Source organism: Protopterus annectens, chromosome 5.part0 (genome assembly GCF_019279795.1).
Source record: "Protopterus annectens isolate FY-2018-M chromosome 5.part0, PAN1.0, whole genome shotgun sequence".
NCBI classification, from domain to species: Eukaryota; Metazoa; Chordata; order Ceratodontiformes; family Protopteridae; genus Protopterus; species Protopterus annectens.
Window position 1 is genome coordinate 349426885 of NC_056735.1, and position 22813 is coordinate 349449697.

Below are 22813 nucleotides of genomic sequence, written 5' to 3' on the forward strand. Positions count from 1 at the left end.
CTGGAAGGAGGGTAACCAGGACTGCAACAATAAATACACTCTAACATCTACATTTATGGTAAGTGAACACAACTGTACTATGTTCTTCGTGTTTCACTGTTGCAGTCATCACATTTGGGTTGATTCCCAAAGCCAAGGAAGGGAGGATGAAGTTAAAGAGCATTAGGGCCCACTATTAATCCCTGCAAGACTGCAGTGGCAAATCCAGCTCTGGATTTAGAAAAGATAGGCACGTGGTAATGCTTGGTGAAGGTATGTACAGAGCTCCAGGTGGCAGCATCTAGGATGTCTCTGGTAGGGACCCCTCTGAGAAATGCCACAGAGGTAGATGCAGCCCTGGTGGAATGTGATCTTATCCCCTTGTGGGGTAGGTTTTCCATGGTGCCTGTAGCAGAAATGAATGCAATGGGCTATCCACTTTGAAATGGTTTGCTTTGAAATGGCCTCCCCCTCTGCCCCTGCAGCAAAGCTAACTAGCAGCTACTCAGATTTTCTGGTAGGCTTAGTCCTGTCCAAATAGAATCAAAGTTGTCTGTGCACACGCAGAGAGTGCAGTATACATTCCCCTTTGTTTTGTGGATTAGGGAAAAAAGCAGGCAAATGAATGGACTGCTTCAGAGCCACAGAAGACACCACATTGGGCATAAAAGAAGGAAGGATTAGTCCTGAGGGAAACCCTGTCCGCATGGAAGATAATGAAGGGTTGCACTGCCATGAGGGCCTATAATTCAGACACTCTTCTTGCTGAAGTGATGGCTAGAAGGAAGGCTGTTTTCCAAGAAAGGAATTTCAACTCTGCTGTAGCAGCTGGTTCAAAGGGGGGGGGTGAGCTTTTCCAATACAAAGTTATGGTCCCAGGCTGGAGTGGGAGCTCTCCTGGGGGGGGGGGTCTTAATTTGTTGGCCCCTATAAGGAATTGCTTTAGCAAGGGGTGTGAGAAGAGGGGTGGCTCAGTATTATAATGTGCTGAAATGGCAGAGGCATGAAATTTAATTGACGAGAAGGATAGGCCCCTGTGGAACATTTCTGTTAAGTACTGTAGAATATGAGGTAAGCTGGGCACTGTTGTGCCTATCCCCTGAGCCAAGTTCCAGGAGAAGTATCTTTTCCACTTTTCAGCATAGGATTTTCTAATACTAGGCCTCCTTGCCTCCAGAATGACATCTAGTACCTGCTTACTGAGGGATGCTAAGGGAGAGCTCAAGGGATACGCCAGGCTGCAAGGTTCAGGGTATGAAGCGGAGGGTGCAGAATCTGGCCCACCTGCTGGGAGAGAAGGGAAGGGGTCTGAGGCAGGTGCCATGGTTGTAGCAGTGTCATACTGCGCAAGAGGGGGTACACCAGTGATGGAGTGGCCAGTCCGGTGCAATCAGTATAGTCCTTTGTTTGTCTTGTTTGACCTTTAGCAAAACCTTCGAGAGGAGAGGCAGACGGGGAAAGGCATAAACTGAAAGGCTTTCCCAGGTAAAGGACAGGGCATCCACTTTCCAAGCTTGACTGTGGGAAGTCCTTGTGCAGAATTTGTCCAATTGGTAGTTTTGAGGGGAGGCAAACAGGTCCATCTCTGGGGTCCCCCATTTGTTCAAGAGGTTGAATATTTTTGGTTCCAGTTTCCATTCATGTGGGTCCATGAGATTTCTGCTTAGGTCGTCTGCCAGTGAATTTAGTTTGCCTGGCAGGAACTGAGCTTGTAGGTGCACTTGGTAGTTCAAGGTTGCGTTCCACAGAGCCATGGCTAGTCTGCAGAGAGGGTACGAGTAGGTTCCCCCTTGCTTGTTTATGTACCACATGACTGTGGTGTTGTCTGTCTTTAGCAATAGTTGTCCTGGAAGAATATGGTCTTTGAAGGCTGTCAGAGCATTCTTTACAGCTAACATTTCTTTTTGATTGATATGTAGGTGCAAGGGTATCCCTTGTTGTGGTAGCAGGCCTCTGCCCACCAAAGGAACTCTGTCTTGATACAAGGAATGATGGAAATCATTGTTTCCAGGTCCTGCGAATTTTGACACCATAGGCTTTTTAGATTCCATTGGAGTTTCTTCATATGCAGTCTCGCATATGGAATTAATAAAATGCAAGAGGCCATGAACCCCAGGGATTGCAGTATTTTCCTTGCAGATAGCTGGGGTTTTGTGGCCAATAATTTGAAGTAGGTTGTCAAATAAACTTTTTTCTCCGGAGTGAGGAATGCCATCTGGGAAGTTGTGTTTAAGCTTGTTCCCAAGAATATAATCTGTTGGCAGGGTACTAGGTGGGATTTCTTTTCGCTGATGGTGTACCCCAGTGAAATTAGAAGTTTCTTTATGAATGCCAGGTGTTGTAATAGCAAGTCCTGGCTTTCTGCCTGAATCAGACAATCGTCCAAGTATGGGTAAATTTGAATATTTCTCTGCCTGCAAAATGCAATGGCTGGAGCTAGACACTTTGTGAATACCCTGAGCGCAGTAGATAAGCCAAAGGGAAGTGAAGAGAACTGATAAGAGCATGGAGCCTGCCCTGAAGCATAGGTATTTCCTGCAAGATTCCCTTATTGGGATGTGCAGGTAAGCTTCCTTTGTCTAGGGTTGCCAGCCAGGCATCCTTGGCTAGCATGGGAAGAAGCTGTTGCAGAGTTAGCATTTTGAATTTTGGAACTACCAAAAAGGTGCTGAGAATAGAAAGGTCCAGGATAGGATGCCAGGAGTTGTCTTTTCTGTGCACCAGAAAAAGTCTTGAATAAAAACCTTGTCCCTTTCTTCTGCTGGGACAGGCTAAAACAGCCCTGATATTAAGAGAAAGAACCTGCTGTTGGGCCTCTGCCCATTGATTTGGGGGTAGGTCTGGCCAACCATTTGGGGTTGGTAGGGTGTGGAGTGGAATTCTGTATCATTGGGAAACTATGTTCAAAACTCATTTGTCTTGGGTAATGAGTTCCCAGTTTTTTGTATGGGCAAGCTTTACTCCTAAGGGAGCAGGCCTTGGAAGGGTTAAGGTTAAGTCATTGTGCCATTTTCCATAAGAGGGTGGCTTACTACTCCCTGCTGTGGAAGTGGGAGCCCCCACTGCTTAGGCCTGTGCGTAGCCTGAGACTGTAGCCTAGGTGGTCTGCTGTTCCTGGGTTTGGACTGAAAAGGCCTAAGGGACTGGAAAGGACCAGTTCTTTGAAGGCCAATGCCTACTGAATCGGGGGGGGGGGGGGGCTGTACTTGTAGGAAATCTTTAAAAGTTTGCATAGATTTATCTTTTTGCTCCATCCTTTTGAGGACTTCTTGCCAAAAAGAAGGTCTAGGTGTAAGGGCGCATCCAGTAATTTAGCTTTTACATGATCTGGCAAGTTTTGTTCCTTAAGCAAAGCATGCCTTCAAAGTACAGACCCAGTGACAGCAGCTCTGCAAGATGCTTCTAAAGCATCAAAACCACATTGCAAAAAGTATGTTTACCAACTTGTTTTGCAGAATGCATTAAATCCTGTAATTCTTTGTGTTCAGTACAGCCAGGAATCAACATCATTTTCTGTTTAAGTAGCCCCATAACATGCTACTGATACTTTAACATATGAAACTGGCAATTTAAAGCCCTAATGGCCAAAGTAGCAGAAGTGTATACCTTCTTACCCAATCTGTCTAAGGCTCTAGAATCTCTATCAGAAGGGGTAGGATTTTTGGAAGCAGTAGCCTTAATGCCTTCTGGTCCTTGGGAAATGGTCTCTGGATCCGCAGAAGAATTCTTGAAGAGGAACTTGAGAGAGTCAGGTACTCTGCAATACCTGTCAGGTTTTCTGGGAGCTGGAGGTAAAGTGTCTGGGGAAAGGCTAGATTCCAAGAAAGCATCATCTACAATGTCCAGAACAGGAGGGATAGCTAAAGGCCTGTGTTGAGGAAGGAGAAAGAATTCCCCAAGTCTCTTTTTGAAGTCAGAGTAATCCTGGCTTTCCCAGCGGAAATGCTCCCTAAGAGTGTGCAAGGTTTCACCAAAAGAAAAATCTTCTGGAGGGGAAGCAGAAGGAATGGAATCCTCTGCATCAGAATCCTCATAGGTAGATACGGGCAAATCCTGGTAATCAGAAGGAGCAGAAATATCAGACTCCTAATCAGAAGGAAAATCAGTTCTAGGTCTCTTACAGGGGGAAGGCTGGCTTCCCCTAATTAAGGTAATAAGGTCTTCAACCATTCTAAGCATTTGTTTTTTCGGCATATGGGCCTGAGCTTGCGGTTTGGTCATCGGTTTTCTAGGCGTGGTGCGAGTTTTAGGCCTGGATGAAAACAATGGCGTCGGTTTAAAATGCAAGTCTGTAGGATTGAATACACCCTCCGAAGCCGGTGCCTGCACAGTGGCTCCGAACTCATCCAAGGTAGAGACATCGGTCCCATAGTCGAAGAAGCATCTCGCTGCATACCGGACTCCGAATGGGTCTCAGTAGAGCCCTGCGAATCTGAAGTAGTGGGTATCAGGGGCTGCGAAAGTGCCTCACTGAGTACCGGCGGACTGGCGACTAGCTTAACGGAAGCGTTGTTGGCAGTTTTGGACCTATGCGGTCGGTCGCTGTCTTTATCCTTACGTTTTTTTTGGAAGATCGGTAGTCGGATGGCTTAAAGAAGCCATTCTGGAGTACTGAGACAGAGTACAAAAGTAATTGGCTGCAAAGATAGCTTGACGACGAATAGTTCGGGACTTAAACAAGGCACAAAACCAATAGCAAGGAACGTCGTGGTCTGGGCCTAAACAGGGAATGCAGTACGAATGAAAATCTCTATGGAGGTATTTGCTTTCCACAGGTAAGGCAATTGTTAACTTTTATTGACATCGGTTGGAGCAAGAAAGGAATCCCCAACGGGGTAATTAACTTTTTTGAACACTTCGAATCTGAAACTCGAAAACAAAAATTTCAGGAGTCGGCCGACCGACACTTGCGAACTGCTTCTGCTTCAGGCACCGCATGGCAAGAAAGACTCATGTAATGGTGTCGGCTGCATGTTTTATACCCTTGACGACCTGACGTCATGGAAGAGGAGACATCATCTGACGCAGGAATCTGGTATTCAGGCCGGCTGTGGGCTACCTGCAGGCAGATAACCCAAATGTGATGACTGCAACAGTGAAACATGAAGAACATCGTACTCTTCTTTGTTCGTGAAATCAATAGAATCGTTGACACAGTAAAATAAAACATTCTGGAAGCACAGCTAGTGCAGTTAGTTGTTGTCCCTTCAGGTGTCTGAGCAGTTACAGTACAAAGAAGCCTACTACAGTTACAAAAGGCTTGCATATATTATGTTTACAGCTAGTTACAACCCCATCAATGGGGATCTCATCCTGCTTACAGAAAAACCTTGACATCCTCAGTTACTCTCTGAGTCAGCTGTAAAACCCACTCAGCAATGTAATGACAACAACATATCTTCTGTCTACTATTAATTTATAGGAATCCTTAGACACTCCTTTGCTTGGGAGTATGCTCAAATGTTTACACATACCACCTAGTCTTCTGCAGACAATGTCTGAAAGGAAAAATTAAAATTATTAAGCGTCTGTACAACAACAACAACACAGTAAGTGACTTACCTGAAGAGCTCGCTGTTCACGGCTAAGTTGACTGGAATCTGCATATAGTTCAGTAGTGATACATTTGAATTTATCACCTACATAACCAGAAGAATTTGCTATTCTCTTTGCCATTTTTGAAGCCTTCGGTTTCAAATGTCTACCAGCATTAGGTGAACCTTGGGCCTCACTCCCATCTTTGGCATTATTTTGGTCAATTAAAGATGGCTCACTTTCATCAATAAACTCGTTAACAGTGTGTCCATCACTAGACACTTCAGTACAGCCATTACAGATCTGCCAGTTCTCTGGAAAGTTAATTACAGATTTAGCTGCAGAATTATCCTTATTCTGGCTTCCTGCAATATTTTCTTTATTTGGGCTATGAAGTAATGAGCTCTGGACTTGCTTAGGGCTATAAACATCATTACATTTAAAAAACATGCTCCTTTCAGTGTCTTCCCTACCAGAAGGGTCCTCCTTGAACATGGGTACACTCTCAATCTTATACTGAGTAAAGCTGTTAGCTCTGACACAAGTTTCCAAACATCCTGTTGAAAGAACTGATTCCTGCTTAACATGTTGTTCATCACTATCAAGGTCTGTCATGTCATTTCTAGGACTACACAAGTCAATGTCAGAAGAACTTTGGTTCAACTTTATATTTTTGAGTGGGGAAATAAGATGTGCATCAATGTTCAGTTTGGGAGACGTTTCCGATACCTCTGCTGGGCTGCTTTTTCCAATAGGCTCCTCAAATCGAAGCCTTTCAACAGCTCGAGACTTCCTTTCAGTTTTGTCATCTTTACACACATCCGAGGCAGAACAAGGTATCAAAGGATGGACCATACGGAGAGATTCTTGAAAAGGGATGTATTCACTTCTGTTTGCTGGGAAACTATAAGGAATACCAAGTTTTGGGGACACTGCGCTAGAATAGAGACTACCATTAGGCAATATAACTGGATGTGGATACACTGGTCCCTTTCCACGCAACGATAAATGACTTACAGGCATGCCTTCTGCAACAGGACAAGGTATATAATTTCTTGGGTATGACCGTGTTGGAGAACGGAATGTCTCACTCTGAGGTAAAAACACTGGGACTTGTGTATGTCCACTTTCACTCATTTTAAAAGCAGGTTCTTCACTCTCCCCTTTAATTAGTTTACTGTTATACTTACTTGATAGTACTGTTTGCTGTGTTGACTGTATGACAGATACGGAACTTTCAGTTGTACTTCTGTTCATCTTTGGACAATCTCCATTACTATTTGGAGCTGGTGATGCAGACGCTGGCCTTCCCAAGCTTGATACAGTACTTACAACAGGATTAGCTGTTACTTCTGAGGTTCCCATCCTAGGACAAGAAGAACTTCTCTGTTGTGGTATCACTCGATCTAGTGTTTTATTTTTCAGAGACAATGTTTTGTTACAGCTATCTTCATGTGTGGGACTCGGAACAACCCAAGAGGAAGGCACAGTGCTAATAATGTCAGGCCTATAGAGAGTGCAAACATTTCCTGATGGGGACACAGTTTCTCTTCCTGGTGACACTACTCTGTTTTCAGATCTGTTTGGTGTTAATGTCTGCAATACTTTTTTCAAGCTCTCAGATTTTGGCACATCTCCATTTACTGAACCAATAAAACCAATCTTTGAGGACAGATCTAGTGGCTTGTCCAGACAGTCTTTGGCAATAGTCTGTTTTTCCAGTACAGGGGATGACCTACCTTCTCTCTTTTCCTGTACTGTACTTCTGACCTGCATGGATGCCTGTAATACATTTTCAGCATTTTCTCGTGGCTTTGCTCTAATCACTCTAGAAGATGGTGGATATTCATTACCGAGGCCTAAATAAGTGTTGGGGAGTGAAACTGTAGGACTTGGAATTCTGGACATGTGCTTTGCAAAATCTGTATAAGGATCTCCAAGCTGCACTGCCAGACCTCTAGCAGATGTCCTAGGTGACTGTAACACTGAAACAGAGTCTGCAGAGACTGTACAAGTAGAAGACTTGGTAGAAGGAACCCTGGACTGTTTACTGTTATGAATATGTGGGTAGCTGGGTGAGTCAATGTGACTTGGAGCCATTTTCCATGACAAACCTTTATCAGGGCCATGAAGAAGATGGGGCATAGTTGGAGATACTGAAGTAGAAGGTATCCTCAATGGTGATGGTAAAGATGATGGCATATGTGGTGCAACAAAGGGGGAAGGCTGTAGGTATAAAAAACGTTCCCCAGTGGTACTGCATATAGGAGAATAGGCAAAGTGCTGCGGCAAACTGTATGTAGCATGCTGAGGTAGTAATCCTTTGTACATATTCACTGAATACTTATTTGGAGGCTCAATAAAGGAATACATCCCTGGTGTATTGTCTACATAGGAAGTTACCCAAGGAAGTCTTACGCAGCTAGCACCATTAACATTTAAAGAAGCATGTTTTTCGACAGCTGTTCTATCCAGACTAAGAGTTTCCTCTGTGGAAACAGTCTTCAGGTTTTCAGAAGGTGGTTTGTATCCTGTAGTATAGCCATTTGGGACCTTTCCACATACTCCAGTATTATCGACCACTTCAGGTACACTGGTCTTGAAACGAGTATCTGGACTTCTTTGAGCACCATATCCAAGGCTGCTTATAACAGGTGCAGCTTCCTGACCTTTTTCAGGACCAAGGCCACGCAGACCAGAATAGACAATGTTGCTGGGAACCGGAACCCTTATGCCTTCTCGCATAACACCTGTTCTATCCAATGTCAGAGCAGCAAGACTATCAATACGATGGGCTGCAGCTCCATCCACCTTAATAACACAAAAGAAAAAAAAAATGTGATTAATAAAGGACACTGTAACGCAAGGGCAGTACTAAAAATCTGAAATCAAATACAGCATCAGCGCCTTTTTTATCATTATAACAATAACACAGTAGGCCAAGTTTCACTGCAGAAGCCTCAGCTACCATCACCATGCTCTTCTCACCCTTTTATGTACTTAAGATGTTCCCTTCATAACACTTTTATAGTACCTTCTTGACACAGCCACTTGGTATGCAAATATGGGCCAAAACAGCAAAAGGCATAAGCAGGAGGTGCTACAATTCACGGTTATCAAACAAGCTTACATCAATACATCTGCTGCATACATCTAGTATTGCAGCTGTGGCCTGCACATTAACATTTTTAACAGATGCTTGAAAAACTACAAACACCCACACTTCAACACTGCAACACAAATCACAAGCAGCAACAATAAATAGAAAATGTATGGACAGTTTTAAAAAGCTCAAATTGACCAGCATGTTTACTGAACCAAATTATTAAAATATATGTATTGCATCACTAATGTGTAAATTGCTCTGACGTAAAAGAGCACCAAGCCATCAAATGACACCCCATATACATATACACATTCAAACATATTCATTTTTTTTTTTTTTTCTGGTCAATATATTCCAGCTTCCTTCCATCTACCAACACAATGCTCATTGACTGGCTTCTCTAAAGTGTTCCTATACTACATCCATCATTGTCCCTGCAGATCAGATTGTAGCTGAAAAGGATCCATGATGACCAATTGATTCCTCAGTTAACAAATAGATAACTTATTTTAAAATGCAGATACACCTGTAAACACAAGCTACATCCACTGTATGCACCTTCCCTGAGCACTTAAGAGGCATACAAAGAGAATGTTATGGCTGCATCTGCAAAATCTCCTAACTGCTGCCTGTATGAAGACTACATATTGACCAGCTCTCATTCTGGATAGGCAAATGGGCTGAGACCATTGCGACCAGCCAGGTGTTCATCAGGTATGGGTGACCCAACAAAAATTATACAATTTAACCAAAAGCTAGTGTAAACACTGGTGAATTTTCACCCTAACCACAGCAAATTCATCAGTACCACTTCTGCTGTTACGAACATGCTTTTAAATAACAGGCACTATTATTTACACAGACTTCTACATTGGATACATGGACTTTAAAATTAAAAACATCATAAATGAACAGTGACACTAGTTCAGGTTCTCTGTTGCAACTGAGGAAAAAACTTGTTCAAACACTGACAATATGATACAGTGGCATGCATGAGAAAATAGGATGGTTCTGGCAATGTAAAACATTCTGTACCACAAACCTTTACTTAAAAAAAAAAAACAAAGCTTGATGCACCAACAATTAATGCTATAACTTTGGAAAAAATAAAACATTAAGAGCAAAAACTACAAAAAAAAAGAAAAAAAATGAATAACAAAATAAAAGCTAATGAAAGTTGTGCATTACAAACTGATACGGAGATTTATTTAATTTGTTTACTGGGGTAGTACACTGATCAAAACAGACTAGTTGCAGGCACAGCAACAGACATTGATAGTACACTGATCAAAACAGACTAGTTGCAGGCACAGCAACAGACATTGACATAACTTTACCATTTTCATGCAATGCTGTTTTAGCTCAGTGTTTAATTTCTGTAAACAGTCGGTATCTTATTTCTGGACTCGATAAATTATCAATGATTTCATTACCAGGAGGCTGGCGATCATGTACATGGCATTACAACCTTACGATTTTAGTGAAAAAGTTCAAGTAGAAAGCAACAAAAACTGCACCCACACATACTACAGGTTCACACTCTAAAACCATTTGCACCTACAACACAAATTAAATGGTGAAACTCCATAAATACCACTGCCTCAAAATTAAGACTTATTTTACTCTACTCGTTTTATTTAGTTAACACAACACTCAAGTCAAAAAGTGTTTTCCTCTGGGAAAAAGACACCTGCTCAAAACAACAAAGCATAGTTAGAATCAAAACAAAATCTGTAAAACATTCCTTGGTGGCAACATTTTGGCCACATAAATTATTAAAAACAAACAAACTGATGGACTACTCAGAGGGATTTAGAAAAGGGGGTAAAGTCATTTTTAGGAGCATATTATAACATTTTTTTTTGTTTTTTTTACAGACTGCTGCATTTCAACTTAATTTGCAAAGAACAAGTTTTACTTATTAAATGGCCAGAGAGAAGTATAATGAAAATAAATTCACCTACCACATTCTGAGTCATGTGGCTTTCATCTCGTAATTCCAGCCTGCTTTTTTGGGATTCACCATCCGTTACCTGGACTTTTCTAATGAATCAGAAAAATAATTCATATTATTGTTATGCTTTATCATTCTAAATATAATACAATAAGGAATCTAGTTATAAAACAAAAATCAAGTACAGCTCAGTGGTTATGGTTTCTGCCTCACTGCTCTAGGGTCTTGGGTTCAAGCCTAACTTCTAGCTGCTGTGTGCCATCTACATGCTCTTCCAGTGTCCACACAAATTCCTTTCAGAAATTTGGAAAGATAACAGCTAAGTAGTTACATTAAATAGGTTCACAGGTAAGTTACTAGGCTAGCTGCCCCTGGAGGCAATTTTAAGCCTAGTCAACTTCCCTTCCAAAGGTGATAATTAAACCTTGTGTTTGTGTCTTTTTTCCCCTCTCTGCAATATGACAGTGGGAGGGTGATGCATACTTTGGACATGCAAAGACAGCTCAGATTTTATTTGGATAAGACTAAAGCTATTAGAAAATCAAATCAGTTGTTTGCTTCCTTTCATCCTGGTCTTTAGGATTAGCTGTTTCTAAGCAAACTATTTTTACTTGGATTTCAAAGGCTATTTCTTTTCGTTGCACTTTTCATGGCAACAGCCTTCCTTCTTCTGTAAAGGCTCATTCTACTAGACCTGTGGCTTCTTCTGATGCTTTTGTCAAGGGCTTAGACACTAATTCTATTCTTAAAGCAGCGCACTTTTACCAAGCAAAGTGTGAATGGTATCTCCAGAGCTAAAGCTGGTTTTGCTAATGCCATTCTTCATGGCTTCTTAGAGGGCTCTATTGCTGCTTCCTCCTCCCAAGTTTCTTCTTGAGCTTTGTCACTCCCATACGTCATGAATACTGCAACAATGAATGTAAGGACATAGTACAGTTGTGTAAAATCTTACCGTAACGATAGATGCCCTTGCCTTCACCGCTGCAGTATTCACTCCCTCCCTCCATCCCCTAGTCCTGTTCCTTCCTGGATGTGCAGGTTCTCTTTGGTTTTCCTCGGACTGGTGTTCCCACCGGGGCAATCAATTCTGAGGATGGTACCCTGAATGTCACCTGTATGCCCTATGCTACTCTAGGAGCATCTGGATGATGTTCAACATACCTTAAAAAAACAGTAGGCTTTGGTAGACTGGCCAGATGTCGGGCTTCCATGGCAGGGAATCCCATAACTGATGAATACTGCAGTGGTGAAAGCAAGGACATCTCTATGGGTATGGTTAAGATTTTACACAACTGTACTTTCTCTATCTAGCTACCTTGACACTATTTTCAAACTGTTTTCAACTGACGCACCTTTCAAGGAGCAGGGTGTCGACAGAGACACATCTATGCTTACAAAAATAGTTTTAAAAATTAAACAGTCAAAGTAGATTTAACAGTTAAAAATATCCTGCAAGGGATGTCCGTGTATATAGCATACACTAACTATGCCAATTTATAGAGCCATCAGCTAAACAGCAACTGTTTACAAACAGCAGACATGTTTCAGTCACTTAATTAAGATTTCTTGTAATGTAACGGCAAAAAGCAAGATTAGATGCAATCCACACTACTGTTCTGAAAAAGTACAGTTGTGTACATTTACCATAAATGTAGATGTTTGAGTGTATTCACTGTTGCAGTCATTACATTTGGGGTGATCTGCTGGTAGGCTGACCTCAGTCGGCCTGAATTCCCAAGTCTTGGGTCCTGCGTCGGTTGCAGTCTCCTCTTTCATGACGTCAGGTCGTCAGGGGTATAAAACAAGCAGCCGAAGCCATTTTCTTTAGTTTTTCTTGCCGCAGATGTCAGGTGCCCCCAAAAAGGTAGCAAATAATTTCTCGGAGGTACAGGCCAACACTGAAGGACTGTGGCTGTCCAAGTTCGCAGATGACTGCAAACTGGGCGCCATAATCGACTCTCCAGCCGACACAAGCATCCTCCAAAAGGGCCTCATAGAAACAGACAACTGGTGCCAGAGCCATGGCCTCAAGCTAAATGCCAAAAAGTGTATAGTCATCCCCTTTGGCAAAAACAAAGTGCCCACAAATTACCACATAGGTGGTAATCCATTAAGTACAGAAGTAATTAGGGATCTGGCGACCCAAGTTGATAGCAATCTCTCATTTGACAACCACGTGGCCAAAGTGGTTAGAAAAACATTTTATGTAGTCCACCTAATCATGAAGGGATTCACATCTGGATCAGGGGAGGTCATCGTGCCTCTTTACTCATCCCTCATCAGGCCCATAATTGAGTACAATGCCCCTTTTGGGATGTACCTTACCAGACACCTGCAGCAACTGGAAAGATCCCAAAAATACCTCACCAAGAGGATCAAAGGGCTCAAACAGATGCCATATGCTGCCCGGTTAAAGAAACTCCAGCTCTACTCAGTGGCATACCGCCTGTTCAGAGGCGATCTGTGCCTGACGTATAAAGCCATGTCCAACTCGGAATTAATGGACATGCTGCACCTCAGAAAATCCAAATCGCATCGAGCTACGCGCTCGAGAGACTTAAACCTCAGCACTGAAATAAATAGGACATGCTGGAGGGACAGATTCATAACCCAGAGGCTCCCTTCACTCTGGAATAAAATCCCAGTCCAGGTTAGGCAGAGTCCCTCATTGACTCTCTTCAAGAGGAATCTTGATGAGTGGATGGGAGATCGTAGGTTTACCCCGGGTATCACTTCGGTGTCACTGTTAGACAGAGGCACAGTATACTAACCTCGAAAAAGGGCATAGCAAAATAAATTTAAAATGGGTGGCGAAAGCCAAACACATTCTGGCTAGACTTATAAATGCCCTAGGGCAGATAGCCTAGTATGAACCTACAAACCTACTATAATTGTTAAAACTTATGTACCAAATTATACTGTTCTTGTCTTTGTCTTGACCTTTTATGTTGTTGTAATTTGTGGAGCTTTTCTCCCCGGGCCTCCACTGAAAATGGACATATATCCAGCTGGACTAGCCCGGTCAACAAATGTAAAATAAATAAATAATATCTATATATATATCTATATATATATATATATCTATATATATATATATATATATATATATATATATATATATATATATATATATATATATATATATATATATATATCTATATCTATATCTATATATATATCTATATATATATATATATATATATATATATATATATATATATATATAAACTATATATACATGCAACAATACAAACTTTACCTTCATCTACAAGCAAATATACCACATAGGCTGTAGAAGATAGTGAAGTAAAAAGAAACTCCAGAATAAAAGGGGGATGGCGGGCGGGTAACCTGGACTGCAACGGTGAATACACTCGAACATCTACATTTATGGAAGTGTACACAAAGTACAGTTTTGTACCTACCATAAATGTAGATGTCCGAACTGGATAGCATCTGCAGTCATAACAACTGGGTTGTCCTGTCGTCAGGCAGCCCTTCGGTCGGCCGGATTCCAAAGTCCGGGTCCGGCTTCGGCTGATGTCGCACTTCACCCGACGTCATCTCTGCTGGTCTTCGGGTATAAAGGCATCAGCCGACGCCATTTTCTTCAGTGTTTCTTGCCCCAGATGCCAGTTGCCCTCTTGGAAGGCTAAATTTTGGGTTAAAATGCCAATGTTTCCCAAAGGATAGAAGGCAAACACAAAAAATAAGCATGTATGTACATATATACAAACAAATACACCATAAGAGACTCCCCCCCACCAGCTAGCTATTAGGAGGGTAAATACCTAGGAGTACCACAGAGGGAAGGAGGAGGGTAATCCTGACTGCAGATGCTATCCAGTTTGGACATCTACATTTATGGTAGGTACAAAACTGTACTATGTCCTTCATGGATGCATCTGCAGTCATAACAACTGGGTAGAATACCATAGCCAACTAGGGAGGAGGAAGAATAGATTATGGTGTGGTTAGGATCCCTTGCAGTACAGCAGTGGCAAACCCTGCTCGGGATCTGGAATACAGAGGTAAATTATAATGCTTGGCAAATGTATGCACGGAGGTCCAAGTAGCCGCCTCAATAATGTCCTTGGTTGCCACTCCTCGTAAGAAGGCTGTGGTAGTGGCTGTTGCTCTTGTAGAATGAGGTCGTATGTTCTGTGGAATTGGTTTTCCATGGAAGGAGTAACAGAATCGTATGCAATTTCCTATCCATTTGGAGATTGTCTGTTTGGAAATTGCTTTTCCTTCCCTTCCTGTTGCATAGGCTACAAAAAGCTGGTCAGTTTTTCTGTTACTTTTTGTTCTGTCCAGGTAGTAGCGTAGCTGTCTGTGTACATCCAAGGTATGCAGCATTCTTTCCCCTCTGTTTTGTGGGTTGGGGAAGAAGGTAGGTAGGTGGATTGCCTGGTTTAAGGACACTCTGGATACCACCTTAGGCATAAATGTAAGATTAGTCCTCATGGACACTCTGTCTTGGTGGAAGATTAGGAAGGGTTGTACTGCCATTAGGGCCTGAAGTTCAGAAACCCTCCTTGCTGAGGTTATTGCCAGTAGGAAAGCAGTTTTCCATGAAAGATGCTGTAGGTCTGCTGTTGCTGCTGGTTCAAAGGTGAGTGTCAACTTTTCTAGCACAAAGTTCAAATCCCAAGCTGGCAGTGGTGGTTTCCTAGGAGGTTTTACATTCTTGATCCCTCTGAGGAACTGCCTGAGTAGAGGATGTGAGAAGACAGGTGGATCAAAGCTGTATTCTGCTGAAATAGCTGATGCATGTATCTTGATGGAGGAATAGGACAGGCCTATATGTAGAAGCTCCGCCAAGTACTCCAGAATGTTAGCCATATCTATATTCGACACATCCTTCCCTCTTTCAGCACTCCAAATGACAAACCTTTTCCATTTCCCTGCATAGTTCCTTCTTGTTGAAGGTCTGCGGGCTTCAAGGATAATGTCTTTAACCCTTTGGGAGAGATCTGGAATAGTTGCTGCTATGTGATGTGCCATGCAGTCAGCTGCAACGTTTTTAGGTTTGGATGCATGATGCTGTAGTTGTTCTGAGTTAACATCAAAGGCATCAGGGGTATTGACCACATTTTGTCCCGAGACATGCTCCTCAGCAATGGGTACCAGTGTTGTCTTGGCCAGTTTGGAGCTATCAGGATTATCCTTGGGCGTTCCTCCTTGATTTTTAGTAATACCTTGTGTATCAAGGGAAGAGGTGGGAATGCATATGCTGTCAGGCCTTTCCAACTGAAGGAGAGCGAATCCACTTTCGATGCTAGTGGATGGAATGTCCTTGTGCAGAATTTTTTGAGCTGGTGGTTGAGAGGGGAAGCGAATAGATCTATCTGTGGCATTCCCCATTTCTTTGCGATGGTCTTGAAGATGTCCGGGTGTAGCATCCATTCGTGAGCATCCGAGGTGGTTCTGCTTAACATGTCTGCTAGAGTGTTCTCCTTTCCGGTACAAACATTGCCTGTAACTGGATGTTGTAGCTGAGTGCCAGGTTCCAAAGGTCCAAAGTCATTCTGCATAGGGGTATGAATGAGTGCCTCCCTGTTTGTTGATGTACCACATGACTGTGGTGTTGTCTGTCCTTATCATCAAATGGCCTTCTTTGAGAAATGGTCTGAATTTTGGATTGCCAGTTTTACTGCCAGCATTTCTTTTAGGTTGATGTGCAGGTGAAGCTGGTCCTGCGTCCACAATCCTTGCACGCATTTGTCCAGCATGTGAGCCCCCCATCCTAGGTCTGAGGCGTCTGTTGTGATGGTTTGGCTTGCTTGATATTTGTGAAAGGGTAAGCCTGGGTTTGACTGGCATGCTTGAGCCCACCATAGGAACTCCTGTTTTAGGCATGGAATTAGTGGAATTTCTGCTTCTAGGCTGTGCCTGTGTTGGGACCATAAATTCTTTAGGTACCACTGTAGTTTTCTCATATGCAGTCTGGCATGTGGAACCAAGATTATGCATGATGCCATGAAGCCCAAGGCCTGCAGAACTTTTCTTGCTGTTAGCTTGCTGTGGTTTGTTAGTGCCAAGAAGTAAAGAGGGAGATCTTTCGTTTTCTGCAGTTAGGAATGCCATTTGTTTTACTGTGTCCAATTCCACGCCCAAGAATGTCCTTGTTTGGGATGGAATCAGCCTTGATTTTTGCAAATTGACTGTGTATCCCAGTGCTTGTAGCAAGTAAATGACCCTTTGTAAATCTGTTGTCAGCTTGCTTTTGTTGTCCCCTTGTAGCAGGCAGTCGTCCAGGTATGGATAAATTTGGATTCCCTGTAGTCTGCAGTGGGCGATTACTGATGCCAGGCATTTTGTGAATACTCTGGGCGCAGTAGATAAGCCAAAGGGCAATGCTGAGAATTGATAGTGCTCTGATCCTGCAAGAAATCTGAGGTATCTTCTGCAATTTGGTCGAATGGGGACGTGCAGGTATGCCTCCTTGAGATCTAGAGTTACCAGTCAACACTCCTTGCCCAGCATGGGAAGAAGTTGTAGGGTCAGCATCTTGAATTTTGGGACAATGATGTATGTGTTTAAGGTGGACAGATCGAGAATAGGTCTCCAACTTTTTTCCTTTCTTGGAACTAGGAATAGTCTGGAGTAGAATCCTTTGCCTTGTTCTGTTATTGGTACTCTTTCCACAGCTCTCATCTTTGTTAATTGCATTATCTGCTGTAGAGCTTCTGTTTTTTATTTGGAGGTAGGTTTGGCATTCCTCTTTTGACTGGTATAGTGTGGAAGTGGAACCGGTAACCTTGGTCTATGGTTTGCAAAATCCACTTGTCTTTTGTGATATAGTGCCAGTTCTTTGAAAATAAGGTTAATTTTCCACCTAAGGGTGCTGCTATTTGTTCCCTGGTAGGCGGAGTTAGAATCAAGTCACTGTGATTGCCCTGTTGTAGTGGTAGTGGCTGTGCCTGTGGCTCTGTTATTACCTTGCCACTGTCGTCCTCTGTAGGCACCCCCTCTGGATTGATTTTTGCCTCTGGAACGTCTATTCCTGCCCCTTTGGGATCTTGTGGAGTCAGGAAAGGACCAATTTTTGGCAGGCGAGTTCCTGCTAAACCTTGGGGGCTGAACCTGCAAGAAATCTTTAACCGTTTGTACAGATTTTGCCTTTTCTTCCATTTTCTTTATTACCTGCTGGGCAGGTGTACCAAACAAACTGGTCTTATCCATAGGAGCATCTAATAACTTAGCTTTAACATGATCCGGTAAAACTTGTTCCTTCAGCCATGCATGTCTTCTTATCACTGTGCCAGTCATGGCTGATCTAAATTAAGCCTCCAGTGCATCATAGCCACATTTTAAGGAATGGTTACTAACCTGTTGTATGTTATTTACCATTTCTAATAGATTTTTCTTATCTATAGAGTCATCAGAGGATAGCTTTTTAGTTAACTGATCAAGCATAAACTCTTGGTATTGTATCATGTGAAACTGACAGTTTAAATCTCTAGCTGAGAGAGTAGCAGAGGTGTAAACCTTTTTGCCCCATCTGTCTAAAGACCTGGCTTCCCTTTCAGAAGGAATAGGGTTTTTTGCTGTGGTTGAGGCTACTGCCTTAGGGCCCTGGGATATAGTTTCGGGGTCTGCAAGTGGGGCCTTGTATAGGTGATGATGAGTGTCTGGCACCCTGTAAAATCTATCTGGTTTGGCAGTTGCTGGAGGTAAAGAATCTGGTGCAGTGCAAACATCATTAAATGCATCGTCCACAACAGAGAGGACAGGAGGTATAGCTAAGGGCCTGTGTTGTGGTAGGTGCAGAAAAGTCCTAAGTCTTTTTCTGGAGTCTGAAAATCCTGTTCCTGCCATTGGAATTGTTCTCTCATGGCATGTAAGGTTTCCCCAAAGGAGAATTCTTCTGGTGGGAAGCAGCTGGAATGGATTCTTCAGCATCTGAGTCCTCAAAATTGGAGAAAGGAGCCTCTGGCTGGTCTGTAATATCTGAGTCTTCCAGAATCATCAGAGGACACAGGCTCGAGGGGCTCTGCTCTAGGTCTCTTTCTGGGGCTGAGAGGCCCTGTCTGGGTGAGATTGAGATCCCTAATTAAGGATATTAAATCTTCTGCCAGAGTAAGCATTTGTGAACTAGAAGTGGGCCTGGTTGAGGGGTTTAACAGGCACTGACTTAGTAGATTTGGCTGCTTTAGCCCTGGCGAAGGCCTTAATAGACATGGCTGCAGGAGGCCTAGCAGCACCACGTGCTGGGGTAGAGACATCCAAAGGGATGGTGTCTGATAAGTCACTAGTAACCACTGTAGTAGGTAAAATTTCTGAGGCCGATTCAAGTAAGGTAACCGGAACCTCAGTAGTAGTCATTGATTCGGCTGTACTCTGATCAGTTTTCGGTTTCGGCGAAACCGAGACACTCGGTTTGCTTAACCATGGTTTCGCGAAACCGCGGACCGCGAGTGTCGGTCTTTTCTTTGCGTTTTTTTAACAATTTGGGTAGTCGGAGGATCCGACGGCATAATGTACGCAAATTCAGAGCCGAAAAACTGTTCAGCAAACTCCGTCCGACGTCTAAGCGTTCGTCGGTTGAAAGAAGCACAGGCCGAACAGGCTGCTACGTCATGGTCTGGGCCTAAACAAGGCAAACAGTAAGAGTGGAAATCTTTATGAGGTATTTGTTTCCCACAAGTTAAACAGTTATTGACTTTTTCTGACATCGGCTGAGGCAAGAAAGAGTCCCCAACGGGTACTTAGCTTTAGAAGTCTTCGAAGGAGTATTCGGTAATAGTAATCTCTGGATCTGACCGACCGGCACTTGCGAACAGCTTCTGCTTCGGGCGCCACGCGGCAAGAAAGACTGAAGAAAATGGCGTCGGCTGATGCCTTTATACCCGAAGACCAACAGAGATGACGTCGGGTGAAGTGCGACATCAGCCGAAGCCGGACCCGGACTTTGGAATCCGGCCGACCGAAGGGCTGCCTGACGACAGGACAACCCAGTTGTTATGACTGCAGATGCATCCATGAAGGACATCTGTACTATGTTCTTCGTGTTTCACTGTTGCAGTCATTACATTTGGGTAGAATCCCAAAGTTATGAATGGGAGGCTGGAGCTAAACAGCATTAGGGGTGGCTATAAGGCCCTGCAGAAATGCAGTGGCAAAGCCTGCCCTGGACTTAGAGTAGAGAGGCAAATGATAATGCTTTGTAAAAGTGTGAACAGAACTCCAGGTAGCAGCCTTTAGAATATCTTTGGTTGGTACTCCTCTGAGAAAGGCTGCTGATGTTGCTGCAGCTCTGGTGGAATGAGACCTAATGCCCTTGGGCACAGGTTTGCCATGGTGTAAGTAGCAGAAACAAATGCAGTGGCTTATCCACTTTGAAATATAGTCTGCTTTGAAATAGCCTTTCCTTCTGATCCTGCAGCATATGCCACTAGTAACTGTTTTTTCTTAGCGCTTTAGTCCTGCTCAAGTAAAATCTTAGCTGTCTGTGTACATCCACTGAATGTAGAATCCTCTCCCCCTTGTTCTGTGGATTTGGATAAAAGGTTGGCAGTTGAATAGTTTGGTTAAGAGCCACACTGGAAGCCACCTTAGGCATAAATGAAGGATTGGTCCTCAGGGACACCCTGTCTGGGTAAAAAATGATAAAAGGCTCCACAGCCATGAGGGGCTGTAGCTCTGAGACTCTTCTTGCTGAAGTAATTGCCAGGAGCAGAGCTGTTTTCCATGATAAGAACTTTAGGCCTGCAGTAGCAGCTGGTTCAAATGGAGGCAGGGTGAGCTTGTCCAAAACATAAATGAGGTCCCATGCAGAAATTGGTGATGATCTGGGATGCCTTAAATTTTTGGCCCCTCTAAGATACTGCTTTAGTAAAGGATGAGAAAAAGATTGGTGGCTCTGTGTTTTAATGAGCCGAGATGGCGGAGGCATGGATTTTTATTGATGAAAAAGATAGGTCTTTGTCAAGCATCTCAGTCAAGTATTGTAAAATCTGAGGAGTATTTGGCTCTGCTGTATCAGTTCCTTGTGCTTGGTTCCAAGCACAGAATCTCTTCCATTTATCAGCATAAGATTTTCTAGTACTAGGCCTTCTGGCTTCCAAAATGACATCCATCACAGTTTACTGAGAGGTGTTGTTTGAATAATTACATGATCAGCCATGCTGCCAGGTTCAGTGTTTGGAGCCGATTGGCAGGATTTGATTGTTTTGCTGGGACAGTAAGTGAGGTATTTGAGGTAAGTACCAGGCTGGGAATTCCAGTACTGGCGGGGCCAGTCAGGGGCAATTAGTATCATCTTTGGTTTCTCCTGTCTGACTTTTAGTAGTACCTTGGGAAGAAGAGGCAGAGGAGGAAAGGCGTAAACTGAAGGATACGGCATCCACTTTCCATGCTTGTCCGTGATAAGTCCTTGTGCAGAAATTTTTCAGCTGATAATTTTGAGGAGAGGCAAATAGGTCTATGTCCGGTCTCCTCCATTTCTTTATTATCATGCTGAAGACTTGTGGATCTAGTTTCCACTCGTGAGGGTCCATAAGGTTTCTGCTTAAATCGTCTGCCAGAGTATTTTGCTTTCCTGGCAGGAATTGAGCTTGAAGATGTACTTGGTAAGTCAAGGCTGTGTCCCACAGTGCCATGTCTAGTCTGCAAAGGGGGTATGACTGCGTGCCCCCCTGCATGTTTATATACCACATCACCGTGGTGTTGTCCGTCTTTATCAGAAGTTGTCCTGCAGGAAGTAAGTCCTTGAAGGCCGTCAGGGCATTTTGAACAGCTAACATCTCTTTTTGATTGATATGCAGATGCATTTGTTTTGGGGTCCATATGCCCTGAATGCATCTTCCCGCCAGGTGGGCCCCCCATTCATAATCTGATGCGTCTGTTGTTAAGGTATGGCTAGCAGGGAGTAGAGTGAAAGCCCGTCCCATGTTTGGTGACATGCTTTTGCCCACCATAGAAACTACTGTTGTAGGCAGGAATGAGAGGAATCATTGCTTCCAGACTGTGACAATGTTGACTCCATAAACTTTTTAGGTACCATTGCAGTCTTGCATATGGAATCAGTAGGATGCATGTTGATACTTGAGCATATGAAACTGGCAGTTTAAGGCCCTAATTGCCAAGGTTGCAGATGTATAAACCTTCTTTCCCAAGCTATCCAGTGCCCTTGAATCTCTGTCAGAGGGGGTAGGATTTTTTGCTGTTGAGGCCTTAACCCCCTTTGGACCCCGTGAAATAGTTTCAGGGTCAGCAGCAGGGTTTCTAAATAAAAAATTTGTGTGAGTCAGGGACCCTGTAATATCTGTCTGGCTTGCTGGGAGCCAGAGGTAAGGAGTCTGGAGTCAAGCTTGACTCCGAAAACACATCATCCATAATGTCTAAAACAGGAGGCATGGCTAAAGGCCTATGCTGAGGGAGAAGGAAATCCCCGAGCCTCTTTTGTGATTCTGAGAAATCTTGACTCACCCAGTGAAAATGCTTCCTCAAAGTATGCAAGGTTTCTCCAAATGAATAATCCTCAGGAGGTGATGCAGATGGGATAGATTCCTCTGCATCAGAATCCTCATAGGGAGGTATAATTCCTGATCAGAAGAGGAATCAGAAGAAATAGAAACCTGATCTGAAGATTCATAATCAGTGTCTTGCCTATCAGGAGGGGGGTTGGGAACCCTGATCAAGGTAATTAGGTCTTCAGTCATTTTGATCATCTGTTTTTTGGGCATAGAGGCCTGTGCACGTGGCTCATGCATCGTTTTTTAGCTTTAAAAGTTGCTTTTTTGTCTTTGATTTTGAAGCTGGCGTCGGTTTTATATAAAAATGTTGAGGCCTGAATACACCCACAGAAGCCGGTGCCTGCTCAGTGGCTCCGGACCCATCCGAGGGAGAGACATCCATGGGTACAATACTTTGAGAATCTCACGGCGTGCCGGACTCCACATGGGTCTCGGTAGATGCCTGCGACTCGAAAGTAGCGGGCATCAGGGGCTGCGAAAGCACCTCACCGAGTACCGGCAACTGGCTTAGGAGAAGCTTCGTCGGTTTTGGGCCTCGACGGTCTGTCTCTGTCCTTTTCTTTGCATTTGTGTACTCCGGTAGTCGGTATGCTTTCCAATGACATTTCAGGGTAGTTAAATCTGTTTCCAAAATATTCCGAGGCAAAAATATACCGACGCTTAATAGTGTGTTGGTTAAATCTAGCACAACACCGACAGCCAGGCACATTGTGATCAGGGCCTAGGCAAGGAATACAGTATAAATGAAAATCCTTA

The 22813-nt window shown here is 43.4% G+C and overlaps 1 protein-coding gene across 2 annotated transcripts in view; it reads right to left on the bottom strand.

The window, feature by feature from the left end:
• Positions 1-22813, bottom strand: part of BCOR (BCL6 corepressor) — a 588412-nt gene that overhangs the window by 454404 nt on the left and 111195 nt on the right. For both annotated transcript variants that reach the window (XM_044072315.1, XM_044072314.1), the window contains exons 3-4: positions 10585-10663; positions 5542-8325 (exon numbers count right to left, since the gene is read on the bottom strand). In XM_044072315.1, coding sequence (XP_043928250.1) covers positions 5542-8325; positions 10585-10663 — 2863 coding nt within the window. The remainder of the gene's footprint in view (positions 1-5541; positions 8326-10584; positions 10664-22813) is intronic.